We start from the raw sequence: 12,978 nt of genomic DNA on the forward strand, positions 1-12,978 counted from the left end.
TCTGTACCAGCAGCAATATAATGACCCAGGACAATTCTGAGGGATTTATGGTAAAGATGCTGCCCACATTCAGAGGAAGGACTGCAGGAGAGGAAACATATAAGAAAAACAACTGCTTGAACGCATGGGTCGGGGTGGACATGATTGAGGGTGTGGACTCGAAACTACCACACCAATGCAACTACCAACAATTTGGAAATTGGTCTTGATCAAGGACACATGACAAAACTAGTGGAAATGTGCGTCGGCCATGGGTGGGGGGAATGCGGGGGGTGAAGGGGAAAGTAGGAGCATGAATCATGTAACCATGTTAAAAATGAATATTAATAAATGTTTAAAAAAAATACGAATTTGTTCTTCCTGCTACTTTCCCATCCCACTGGATGATAAATTAAAAAAAAACAACCCAAACAAACAAACCAATCCCCAACCTCAAACAAAACCAAATGAAGTCCTTAATGCAGAGCAGTACAATGTAGCAAAAAAAAACAAAACATATGCACATTAGTCATATCTAGAAATGCATTTTTTCTGCATTTTTTTTTAACCCTTGTACTTCGGTGTATTGTCTCATAGGTGGAAGATTGGTAAGGGTGGGCAATGGGGGTCAAGTGACTTGCCCAGGGTCACACAGCTGGGAAGTGGCTGAGGCCGGGTTTGAACCTAGGACCTCCCGTCTGTAGGCCTGACTCTCACTCCACTGAGCTACCCAGCTGCCCCTTTTCCTGCATTTTTAATTTATGTGTGTCATATTTCATCTTCATACTTTTGGACACCTGGTTTATCATCATATTGACAAGAGTTTTAAAGTCTTTCAGAGTTTCTTTGTTATGTTAACCTTTTATAAACTATTTTCCAAGTCTTCCTATAGTTTCATAATTTATAACACAATATTATATGCTATAATTTGTTAGCCAATCTTAGATAAGATGATATCCTTTGAGTTTCCAGTTTTTGGTTACCATGAAAAAATCTCTTATATTTTTGTAAATATAGATCCATTTCCTCTTTCTGATTTCTTTGGCATATAGATGTTGGCAGTAGTACAATTATGTCAAAGACAAACTGTGACAATGTAAAGTAACTTCAGGAGTATAGTTCCAAATTACTTTCTAGAACAGTTGGACTAAATCACAGCTCTATCAACTATATAAGTGTATTTATTTTCTTGCAGACCCTCCAATATTTGTTATTTTCCTCTTTTGTCATCTTTGTCAATCTAATAAACATAAAGTAAAAATTTCAAAGTAACTTTAATTTTTATTTCTTTAATAACTAGTGATTTGTAGCATTTTTCATAAGTTGTTAATAGCTTGGATTTCTTCTTTTAAAAACTATCTCTTCATATCCTTTGACCATTTATTTGTCTCTTGGGGAATAGTAGAGCAAGAGTTCTTAACCTGAGATCTGGGAACTTGTTTTGGGTTAATATTTTTAAAGACAATATTTCAATAATTAGTTTTCTTTGTAATTCTTTAGAATCCTTAGTTCTTTTCTTTACTACCAGAGGTTTCCATCCTTGAAGCTGATTCCTATATTGAATACTACTATTCGATATCCATTTCTATCTGGAAAATGGGCTTCTCTGATCCCTGCCTTCAACTATTTGACTCTCCAGATAGCTCTCTGATACGAATATGGTATCTCCTGCTGAGTGAACAGTTCTGTTGTTAGATGCCATGGGAAATGAAAGACTTCTCTACTTCCTCTAAGAGGTGAAGAATGATTACCTTTCAGGAGCTATATTCTTCCTCAACTGCTATTTCCTGCCTGGAAGGGTTGCAGAGCTAGCAAATTAGTTTTTTATGACAATAGGTATATAATCAATCTTTAGTCATCAAATGGCAGTTACCTATTCCAATTCAATCAAGAAAGTTTTTCACATGTAAAAACATGTCTTCACACTCAGCTGAACAGCTCGTTATCTGCCATTTACTTTCTTTGATTATATCCTTGGCTAGGGAGAAAAGGGAAATACACATACATACACACATGCACACACATGCATAATGTACTATCTTCACAAAATCTTGTTTGTATATGAAACAGCACATAATTATATTTACTATCAAGCTTGGCAGGTAGCTGAGAGATTATATACATATTTTCCCCAAATCCCAAAGAAGGAACTCTTTTTCAAAGCCTATCTATTTTCCTTCATACCTAACATCATTGAGACTGAAGAAAACATTAAGAGCTGGGTAGATTTCCACAAATCCTTCTTTCCCCTAAATTTGTACATTGTTTCATAAGTTCTACATGTAGACAGCAGGATTTCTGTGACATAGAAAACTGAGAATGGTCTAGAAGAGTGTGTGTGTGTGTGTGTGTGTGTGTGTGTGTGTGAGAGAGAGAGAGAGAGAGAGAGAGAAAGAGGGGGGGGATTGGGACAGGGGAAATGGCAGTAAAAACACAAAAAAGTAAAGTGACATTGACTCAATTATTTATTAGCTTCCTCATAAGCCCCAGAAAGTCTGAAGTTCAAGATTTAAGTACCAACTATCTCTAAAATGGAATGAGTGTGGAAGTACTTATTTATATTATATATATTTTATATTTTTATATCTCTCTATGTATATTTTTCCTTTTTTTTTAACCCTTACCTTCAGTCTTGGAGTCAATACTGTGTATTGGCTCCAAGGCAGAAGAGTAGTAAGGGTAGGCAATGGGGGTCAAGTGACTTGCCCAGGGTCACACAGCTAGGAAGTGTCTGAGGTCAGATTTGAACCTAGGACCTCCCGTCTCTAGACCTGGCTCTCAATCCCTTGAGCTACCCGGCTGTCCCCGTATATTTTTCCTTTTTAAAAGATCTCAATTTAGAAGGTCTACATATATTTAGAAGCAATCTAGATATATTATATATACAGGTATGACCTAGTTTAAATATTATAGCACTCAAAAATGCATACCTACACACTTAAGTTCATGGGTATAATTTAAATTTCAAAAGATTTACCATAAGATTCCTTCAGATAATAAGGATCTCTAGTAATTTTGAATGATTTGATGAACAAAAATTTTATTTACCGACAACCTATTTGGCAGCACACTGTGTAAAGTGATATACTGAATGTGTTAAAAAAGTATACTTTCAGCTGTCCGACCCTGGGCAAGTCACTTGACCCCCACTGCCCACCCTTACCACTCTTTCACCTAGGAGCCAATACGCAGAAGTTAAGTTAAGGGTTTAAAAAAAAAGTATACTTTAACATTCCTACTTTATTTAGCAGTGATTAAAATTTTAAATTTCAATTAATACCTATATAAACAGTATGATGTGCTAAAAGAACTGAGTAAGATCAGATCAAGTATCAGAAATAATCAGATGGAAGAAGAAAGAGCAGAAGATTCCTTTAAGGACAAACTCAAATCAAGACATTTAAAGTAATTTAAGAAGAACTAGCACTGGTAACAGAATTTGTAATGCCAAATAAAAGAGCTTCATAAAGCTTCAAGATAGAGTCTTAAAATAACAAGAGAAAACTGAAGAAAAAAATTTTTTTAATGTTTTAAAAGATTGGAAGGAAAAAATAACTAAGAGAAAATCTTGAAGAAATATATCAATGACATACTCTCAATGGACAACAGAAGCAAACATGATACAGAACACCTGAAACAACTCAAAAATAATTTAACTATATGAATTATTGAAAAACACATAGATCGAAGTGACAGACCTAGAAAAAAAGATCAAAATGCACCAATATCAAGATTGCTTTCATAGCAGAAAATTTAAGGGAAAAAAAATTAACAAAAGAATCAGGGCACTGCATTCCAGAAAATCAAAGAAAATTTCACAGAATTAGCAAAAACCAATGAGACAAAATAAAAACAGGAAGAATTCAGTAAGCCACTTCCTAACAGAAAAGTAGTCAAAGGATAAAAAGAAGTCTCAAAAGAAGAAATAGCAAACTATTATTAACCATATAAAAGAATGATCCAAATCCCTTTATTTTTCAAACCTTTACTATCTGTTTTAGAATAAAACTTAGTATAGATTCCATGGCAGAAGGGCAGTGAAGGCTAGACAACTGGGGTTAAGTGACTTGCCAAAGATCAAATTTGACCTCTAGGACCTCTTGTCTCTAGGCCTGCTCTCTATCCACTGAGCCACCTAACTGCCTTTCAAATCACTTTAAATAAGAGAAATGCATACCAAAACAACTCTCATCCAAATTTCCAATAGATCTGCAAATATAACAAAAGATGTCAATGAGAAAAAAAAGTCAATGCCAGAAAGTCATCATTAAAAAGTACATTAGGAAATTGTTAGTAGAACCATAAATCAGTACACAATCATTTTGAAAAAGTAACTTAGTATGCACATAAAGTGACTATGACTAAAAAGTAAAAAAGTATCACCAAATACATTAAAAAGCATAGCTGAACAGCACACTGTCAACAGTATACCAAACACATTTGATACAAAGAAAACAAAAAAATCTACTAAACAAGAGTATGGTTTCACATCTACCCTGTTACTGCCAAATCATCAAAACTGAATGGAGGGGTAGCTGGGTAGCTCAGTGGATTGAGAGTCAGGCCTAGAGATGGGAGGTCCTAGGTTCAAATCAGGCCTCAGACACTTCCCAGCTGTGTGACCCTGGGCAAGTCACTTGACCCCCATTGCCCACCCTTACCACTTTTCCACCTAGGAGCCAATACACAGAAGTTAAGGGCTTAAAAAATAAAATAAAATAAAAATAAAAAATAAAAATGAATGGAAACACACTAACGATATTACGCAAAATTAAATTTAAACTAGAAAGCATTAAAATAAATAAAACATTATGCTTTGATAAGCCATTCTGCACAAAGTGAGAATTTATCAATCTTAAGTGTGTGTGTGTGTGTGTGTGTGTGTGTGACAGACCACCAAGTTCAATGGATAAAGTGTAAAAGTGAAATTGGGGAGATGCCATCTTTAAGTATATATATATGTATTATCTGGACACGGGGAAATTATCAAACTACATTTCCCGTGGTCCAACGGGTTTCTGGTTCCGGTTCTTTGGGTGTGGGGAGGCCTACGTCTCCACGCAGAGAAGAGTTTAAAATCTCCTGGGTTAGGAGGGAGTGGTCTCTTGGCTAGCAGGCTCGGAGAGAGAGAAGAGGTAACAAAATGGAGGCGGCAGTTTTGAATTCTTACAAGCGCGTGGTCTAATAACTTTATCTATCAGCATGGCTTTAATTAAATTACTAATATATATATTTATACCAGCCTTTATTATTTGTCATATTTATAAAAGCAAATATTGTTTTGGTCCCAGAAAGAAAACTATAATTTAATATTGTTAATGAAGAGCAACCCAGAAGTACTAAGGCAAAATACTCCCAAATAGATTGTAGGAGAACATTTAAAAAGTATATAATTGAAACCACAAGCTAATATGATATCCAATAGCAGTGAAAGCATTCCAATTAACCAGTCATTCAATAGATATCTGCTATTCTTAGCCTATTCAACATGATTCTAGAAAACTGAAGAAAAAGGTATGAAAATGAAAATCAAAGCATTTTTATTTGAACCCAACACATGATGAGGCAGCATGATGTAGTGAATAAAGATCTTGCCGCTGAATCTAGAAGACTTCTGTTCAACTTATGAATCTGACATGGTGATCCTGGGCAATAAATACATCACAGGCCTTGCCCCCAGCAAACCTGTGCATCGATAGTGGTAGCTTCTAGTTCTTTCATCCTACAGATGGTATGGAGCGGTCCAACAATCAGTTAGAAGATTACAATGGACCCTTTGCTAGCATTAGGTACAGGACTCTGCTGAACTGCCTGCAGGTGGCTTTGGGTTACAATCCTAGGGCAAGGTAGAACTTATAGCTTCAGGGGAGCAGGGACTGTGTTCATAATTACAGGGTGGAAAACAGTGCTTGTGGTCAGCCACAGACAAGAGCACAGGCTAGCAAAGCAGTAACCACACTTTGATAATGCCATCTTGAAAGCAATGAAAACTTACAGGCTCCCCCACCCCAACCTAGCTCTGGAAAAAAAAAAAAAACAAACCCCAAAACACCCCAAAAAAACGCCAGCAAGAAAAGCCTTAAGTTTCAGACAATGTTTCTTCCATCCTGGGAACAGAGCTCAACTTTAACATAAAATTAAAAGTCAAGAAATAGGCTGGAAAAAAAATAACCAAAAAAAAGAACCTCATCATATAAAGTTATTATGGTGATAAGGCAGAATAAAGAAAAAACCCAGAAAACACAATGAATTCAAAGCAACTGCATGCCAAGTCTCAAAGAAAAATGTGAATTGGTAAAAGGCTCCTCCTCCTCAAAAAAGAAATTTTGTAAGAGCTCAAAAAAAAGATTATAAAACTAAAATAAGAGAGGCAGGAAAAAAAATTGGAAAAAGAAATGAATGATGCAAGAAAATCCTGAAGAGAGTCAATAGCTTGGTAAATTTAAGTGTGGATTTGGGGTAAATCAAGGATAACTAAGCACTCATCTTTGAATTGGACTGGAAGCTGACCCCATGGAACTCTGAGAGAATTCTATTTGGGAGGGGCCAGTGTAGGAGGGAGTTTGGTGAAAATTCTGAAGATTCTAAACTGCCAATGACCAACTGCCAAAAAACTCCTGAGAGGACACTCAAGCTCTCAGGTGGACTTGGGGTGAATGGTTGTGGGTGGCTGGGAGGTTCTAGTCAGGAATTGAGCTCTTCTGAATCCAAAATTCAGGGGCAATCTGGAGATTTCAAAAGCAAAACCTTTCTACTGACTTCATTACCAAAGAAGGAGAAACTGAAAGAGTTGTGCTCTAGAATTGGCCTTAGTGCTCAGACTCTGGAGGGAGCGGGCACTTGGGGGACCCTTCTTTGATCCCTCTTATACCCCTTCCTTGCAGTTATTCCCCTGTTTGTTAGATAGTGTTAAGGATAGGATACTGTAAGAGGAGAAAGAATCAGTTTCTGAGTCCAAGCTACAGAAGAAACCAGAACTGTTCTCTTGTTGTGGGGTTCACAGTTGATAGAGAAGTTATCCCTGTACCCTCCTTCCTTATAAATCCTCAAATATCACTTACCCTGTTATCCTGAATTCCCTCATCCTTAAAATAAATCTTTAATAGTTCTCATTAGTGGTAATTTGGGGCTGTTACTTTGCAGGGAGGAAGACTGATCTTGGGGCTGTGGGGAAGACGAATACCAAACTCCATCTTTAAGAGCAACACTACTAGAACTTGGGAGTGGGGAGGCTTATCTACATAGTGCTGGCTCTGGGGGTAGGATCTAACCCATTAGGGTCACAACTGATCCCCAACACCTTCCTTCAACATCTCCACTATAGCTTTGCCAGTTGGGAACCTTTTTGAGTTTATTCCCTCACAGGTCTTTCCTGGGGTAGGGGTGAGTGAATAGCTGATCTGGCCCATTAAAAGCTAACAAGGGGGGAGTCTAGATACCCCCCCATTTACCATCAATACTCACCCCCCATATACATAAAAGCACAAAAATCCACCGAAGAACAGAATTTCTTAAAAAGCAGAAGTGTTCAAATAGAAAAGGAGGTACAAAATCTCAGTGAGGAAAATAATTTCTGAAAAATTAGAATCAGGCAAGTGGAAGCTAATGATTTCATGAGACATCAAGCAAAAAGAAAGCAGGGAACAGCCAGATGGCTTAGTAGAATGAATGTCAGGCCTAGGGACAAGTAGTCTTGGATTCTTAGTCACTTCAACTCCATTGCCTAGCCCTAAATACTCTTTTGCCTTAGAACCAATTATATTGATTCTAAGACGGCAGGTAAGGGTTTTTTTTAAAAAAGGAACAAAGAAACAAAATTAAATCAAAGAAATGAAAAAAAAAATCCGAGGCATCATATTTCAAAGAGTTAGAAAGGAAACCACCCTGATATCCTAGAACCAGACGATAAAATAGAAACTATAGGAATTCATTGATCATCTCTAGGAGATTCCCAAAGTGAAAACTTGCAGGAATGAGATAGCCAAATTCCAGAATTTCCTGGTCAAAAAGAAAAGATTAAGTGGTCTTAAGGAAATAATTCAACTACTGTGAAACCACAGCCAGGATTCCAGCTTCTACATGAAAGAAAAAGAAGGCTTGAAATGTGATATTCGAGAGGGGAAAGGAACTAAAATTATAGACAAGAATAACCTACCTAGCAAAACTGATTAGAGTCCTTCAGGGAGAAAAATGGATATTTTACAAGATAGAGCATTCCTGATAAAAACATCAAAGTTGAATAGAAAATTTGGCCTCAGGAGAAGCATAAAAAGATAAACATAAGAGAGAAAACATAAGGTACTCAAAAATGTTAAACTTTTTACATGGGAAGATGATACTCATTAGAGTAGTTAGGAGGAGTATACAGAGACAGAGGGAATGGGTATGAGTTGACTATTTTGGGATTCTTTTTTAAAAAATTAAAGGATGAGAATGAAGGATGCACTAGGAGAAGGGGGAAGGGAGGTAGGATGGGATACAAAAGAAGTTTAAAAGGAAGAGCTTTTATAGCAGAGAGGAAGATGAAGTGGAGGGCAATGCCTGCACCTTACTTTAATTGAAACTAGCTCAAAGAGGAAAGAAAATACATATTCAGTTGGGTTTGGAAGTCTATCTTGCTCTAAGGGGAAGTAGGAGGGAAAAGGAATGAGAGAAGGGAAGGAGGTGGGCTGAAAGAAGGGAGGGCAGATTTGGGGAGGTAATACACAGAAATAAAGCATTTTGGAGGAGGGTCAAGGTAAAAATGGGGAAGGGGGAGAGAGAGAGAGAAGGAAAAAAGAAGGGAGGGCAGGAAATAGGACAGAAGGAAACACACAAAGTTAGTCATCATAATCTGACAATCTGTTGTTTAAAAGAAACACACTTGGAGCAGAGTGGTGCATAGAATAAAGTTAAGAGGATGGAGCAGAATCTATTATGCTTCAGTTGAAGTTGAAAAAAAAAAGCAGAGGTAGCAATCATGATCTCAAACAAAGTAAAGGTAAAATTTGATCTAATTAAAAGAGATAAGGAGGAAAATTACATTTTGCTAAAAGATACTATAGACAAGGAAGTAGTATCAATACTCAACAGATATGCACCAAATGGTAAAACATCCAAATTCTTAAAGGAAAAGTTAAATGAATTATAGAAGGAAATAGTAAAGCTATACTAATTGAGGACCTCACTGTAACAGTGTGGAATGAATTTTGCAAAGGAGAGCAGGCAATTAGAGATGAAGCTGGCCTCATGAGGTTCTATTTGGGAGGGACCAGTGAAAGAGGGAGTTTGGTGAAGATTCTGAAGATTCTAAATTGCCAATGGCCAACTGCCAAAAACTCCTGAGAGGACTTTTCAAGCTCTCGGGTAGGCTTGGGGTGGGTTGTGGGTGGCCGGATGGATCTGGACAGGAATTTAGCTCTTCTGAACCCAAAATTCAGGGGCAATCTGGAGATTTCAACAGCTTAACCTTTCTACTGGCTTCAGTGTCAATGAAGAAGAAACCAAAAGAGTTGTGATCCATAATTTGCCATAGTGTCCAGACTCCAGAGGGAGTGGGCATTTGGGGGACCCTTCCTTGATCCATCTTGTACCTCTTCCTTTCAGTTATTCCCCTGTTTGATAGTTAGTGTTAAGGATAGGATATTGTGAGGAGAGAGGGAGCCAGTTTCTAGGTCTAAGCTGCAGAAGATACCAGAACTGCTCTCTTGTGGTGGGGTTCATAGTTGATAGAAGTTATCCCATTTCCTTTCTTCCTCATAATACACAAATAACTCTTACACCCTGTTATCCTGAAATCCCTTATCCTTATAATAAATCTTTATTAATTTATTAGTGGTAGCTTGGGGCTGTTACTTTGAGGGGAAGAAGATTGATCTTGTGGCTGAGGGGAAGACTAATTCCAAACACCATCTTGAAGGGCAAAGCTACTTGAACTTAGGGGGGAGCAGGCTTGTCTCAATATTGTTGCCTCTGAGGGTGGGATCCAACCCACTAGGGTCACAACTGAACCCCAACACCTTCCTTCAACATCCCCACTATAGCTTTGCCAGTTTGGGAACCTCTTTGAGTTTATTCCCTCATAAGTCTTCCCTGGGGTGGGGATGAGTGGTTAGCTGATCTAACCCACTGAATACTATTGGGTGGGTGGGTAGGGGTCCTGATAAACACCTCTCACACCATCAATACTCACCCTCATGCAACTCCCCTCTGAGAACTAAATAAATCTAACCAAAAATAAGAAATAAGAAAGGAGTTAAGGAGATAAATAGGATTTTAAAAAAACTACATATAAAAGACCTCTGGAGAAAACTGAATGGGAAAGAAAGGAATATGCCTTTTCTCAGCAGTATATGATAGCAACACAAAAACTAACCATGTTTTAGTGTATAAGAACTTCAAAACCAACTGCAGAAAAGCAGATGTATTAAATGCATCCTTTTCAGCTCATAATGCAATAAAAATTTCATTCGATAAAGGGCCATGGAAACATAGAATAAAAATTAATTGGAAACTGAATAATCTAAATCTAAAGAATAAGTAGGTCAAAGAACAAATTATAGAAAAAAGCAATAATTTCATTATAGAGAATGACAACAATGAGATAACATACCAAAATTTGTGGGATGCACTTAAAACAGTACTTGGGGAAAACTTTTATCTCCAAATATTTATATCAATAAAAGAGAGAAAGAGAATATTAGTGAATTGGGCATACAACTGAAAAAACAAGAAAAAGAACAAATGAGAAATCCTAAATTAAATGTCAAATTAGAAATCCTGAAAATCAAAGGACTTGCAAAAATAGCAATGCTGGAGGGGCAATAGGTAAAAAGACATTCTATTATAATGATATTATAATGATTAGTTATAAACATTTTGGAGAGTAACATGGCTATATATAATGTAAGAAAATATTTGGCAGCCATGTTGAGTCAAGGGTGATAGACAGTTACCTGCTTAGAATACAGAATGGACTGAACTTGGCATGAGCCAAGGCAGTTAGGTTTGGGTATAAAAGCAACAGATCTGAACTCATCTGGGTCTCAGTTGGAGATATTTGGGAGAGGGTGGATAGGGTTTAAGCAATAGTCTATATTCTTTTTACTCGGCAACCAGCTTCAGCTATCATATTGATATAACTATATTCCATCAATCTCTGATTCCTGATTTATAAACACCAAGAAGATCTGCAAAGACAACTATAATTCAGCAGGGTCAACCTTGACTCAGGGCTGAGGCCTAACAGGCTATCAGCCAACCAAGATCCTTGATCAATAATATCAAGTGAAGACTCAACATCAATTTATCCATCTAGATTTATTAGGATTCCCAATTCCCACTTTCCATCAATTACCCAGTTTCCCTTTCCCTAATCTCATCAATTATTAAATCATCTTAAAGAAATCACCTACCTGAGAGTCTCAAGATCTAATGGCTTCGATTGACTGAGTCCTGTGTCAACTTAGGAAAGGGGTTTACTTTAAAAGTCCTTTAATCAACTTCTTAAGAACAAATCCGCATTCAGACAGAACAAACTAATTAATTAATTTTTATTGATCAAGTAATCATATCTATAGTGAATTAAGTAAAGGGATATAGCTATCAACATCAAACTTATAGGGCTTCAGTTGAATTTCACTATCAGCTGATTCCTTACTTTGGCTGTTAGCTCTGGGTTACTATTAGACATCTTGGGATTGGAGTAAGCAGATTCTATACATTCTCCTTTAACATCAGCTGCATTTGGGTTCCCTATCATATCTTGGTGTCCCATTAGGACTCAACACTCCCAATTAACTCAGTCCCTAGATTCACTATAACAACAATCAGGGTGAATTATATCCTTTTGCCCCAGTAATCCCACTGCTAGGATTTTATTCCAAAATATCTGTTTAAAAAAAGAATCTGTACAAAAATGCAGTTTTTATATTTGTAGCAAAAACCTAGAAACAGTCTCTATGTCCAATGACATATTAATACTGGAGGGGCAATAGGTAAAAAGACATTCTATTATAATGATATGAAGTGAAGGAATACTCTAAGACTACAAAGCATATGAGTAAAAGTGGGAGAAAAAGGGTTCTGGGTTAAGATGGCAGCAGAATAAGAAGCAGCTCTTAACCTCTCCTGACCAAAACACACAAAACTCCTCAAGGGGACATAAAAACAAGTCCAGACGAACGGAGGAACCCCACAACAGGGCACACCGTGGAAGGTACATGGAATCGAGGCATTTCCATGCTATAAAGGGGTGACAGAGCTCTCACTAAATTGTGGGCTGAGCAACCACCCCGCCCCCACCCCCTCCACACACAACACCTGTAGCACTGAGGCCAGCTAAAAAGAAATAGAGCAAGTTTGGGGCACCCATCAAGTCACTGGCAGCTCCAGGGCCTGTTCCTGAGAGCAGCAAGATTTGGGACCCCAAAAAGCCAAAGAACGCACCTGAAATCTGAGCGCGGGCTTAGGGCGCAGAGTGCCAGAGCAGAGCTCAGGAGGGCTCAGAGCTCAGGCTCCAAGGAGGCGTGGGTGGAGGCAGACAGGTGTATGACTGTGGAAGCAGCGCCCTGAGACTTGTAAAAAAACCTCCGGCAGAGGATCAAGCAAGGGGATCCACCAGGGAGCTTGACCACGGACAGACCCTGAGCGCAAGGATAAACCTGAGAAGCTGCTGGGCTAAAGATGGCTACCCAGTCTCAGGAAGTTCAGAAGAGAAAGATTAACAAGAAAAAGAAGTCTTTAACACTCGACAGCTTTTACACAGAGAAAATCCAGTCAACTTAGCAAACAGAGGAGGAGAACAAACAAGCATCCGGACCCTCCTCAAATAAGGAAAACTCCTCACAAGCTATGGAAGAGTTCAAAACTGAGATTTTGAGGAAAATGGAAGAGATCTGGCAAGAAAATAACAGTTTAAAAGGTAGAATCTTGCAATTGGAAAGTGAGGCTCAGAAACCAAAGGAACTGATAAGCAAATTGAACTCCAGAAATGACCAGATTGAAAAGGAATACCAGAAG

At 37.8% G+C, this 12,978-nt stretch overlaps 1 protein-coding gene across 1 annotated transcript in view; it reads right to left on the reverse strand.

Annotated features, from left to right (window-relative positions):
- RAB3GAP1 (RAB3 GTPase activating protein catalytic subunit 1) overlaps positions 1-12,978 on the reverse strand; it is a 104,621-nt gene that overhangs the window by 40,580 nt on the left and 51,063 nt on the right. Inside the window, exon 12 of the mRNA XM_044669132.1 lies at positions 9,288-9,381. Coding sequence (XP_044525067.1) covers positions 9,288-9,381 — 94 coding nt within the window. The remainder of the gene's footprint in view (positions 1-9,287; positions 9,382-12,978) is intronic.

This window comes from Gracilinanus agilis, chromosome 3 (assembly GCF_016433145.1).
Source record: "Gracilinanus agilis isolate LMUSP501 chromosome 3, AgileGrace, whole genome shotgun sequence".
Classification (NCBI taxonomy): Eukaryota; Metazoa; Chordata; class Mammalia; order Didelphimorphia; family Didelphidae; genus Gracilinanus; species Gracilinanus agilis.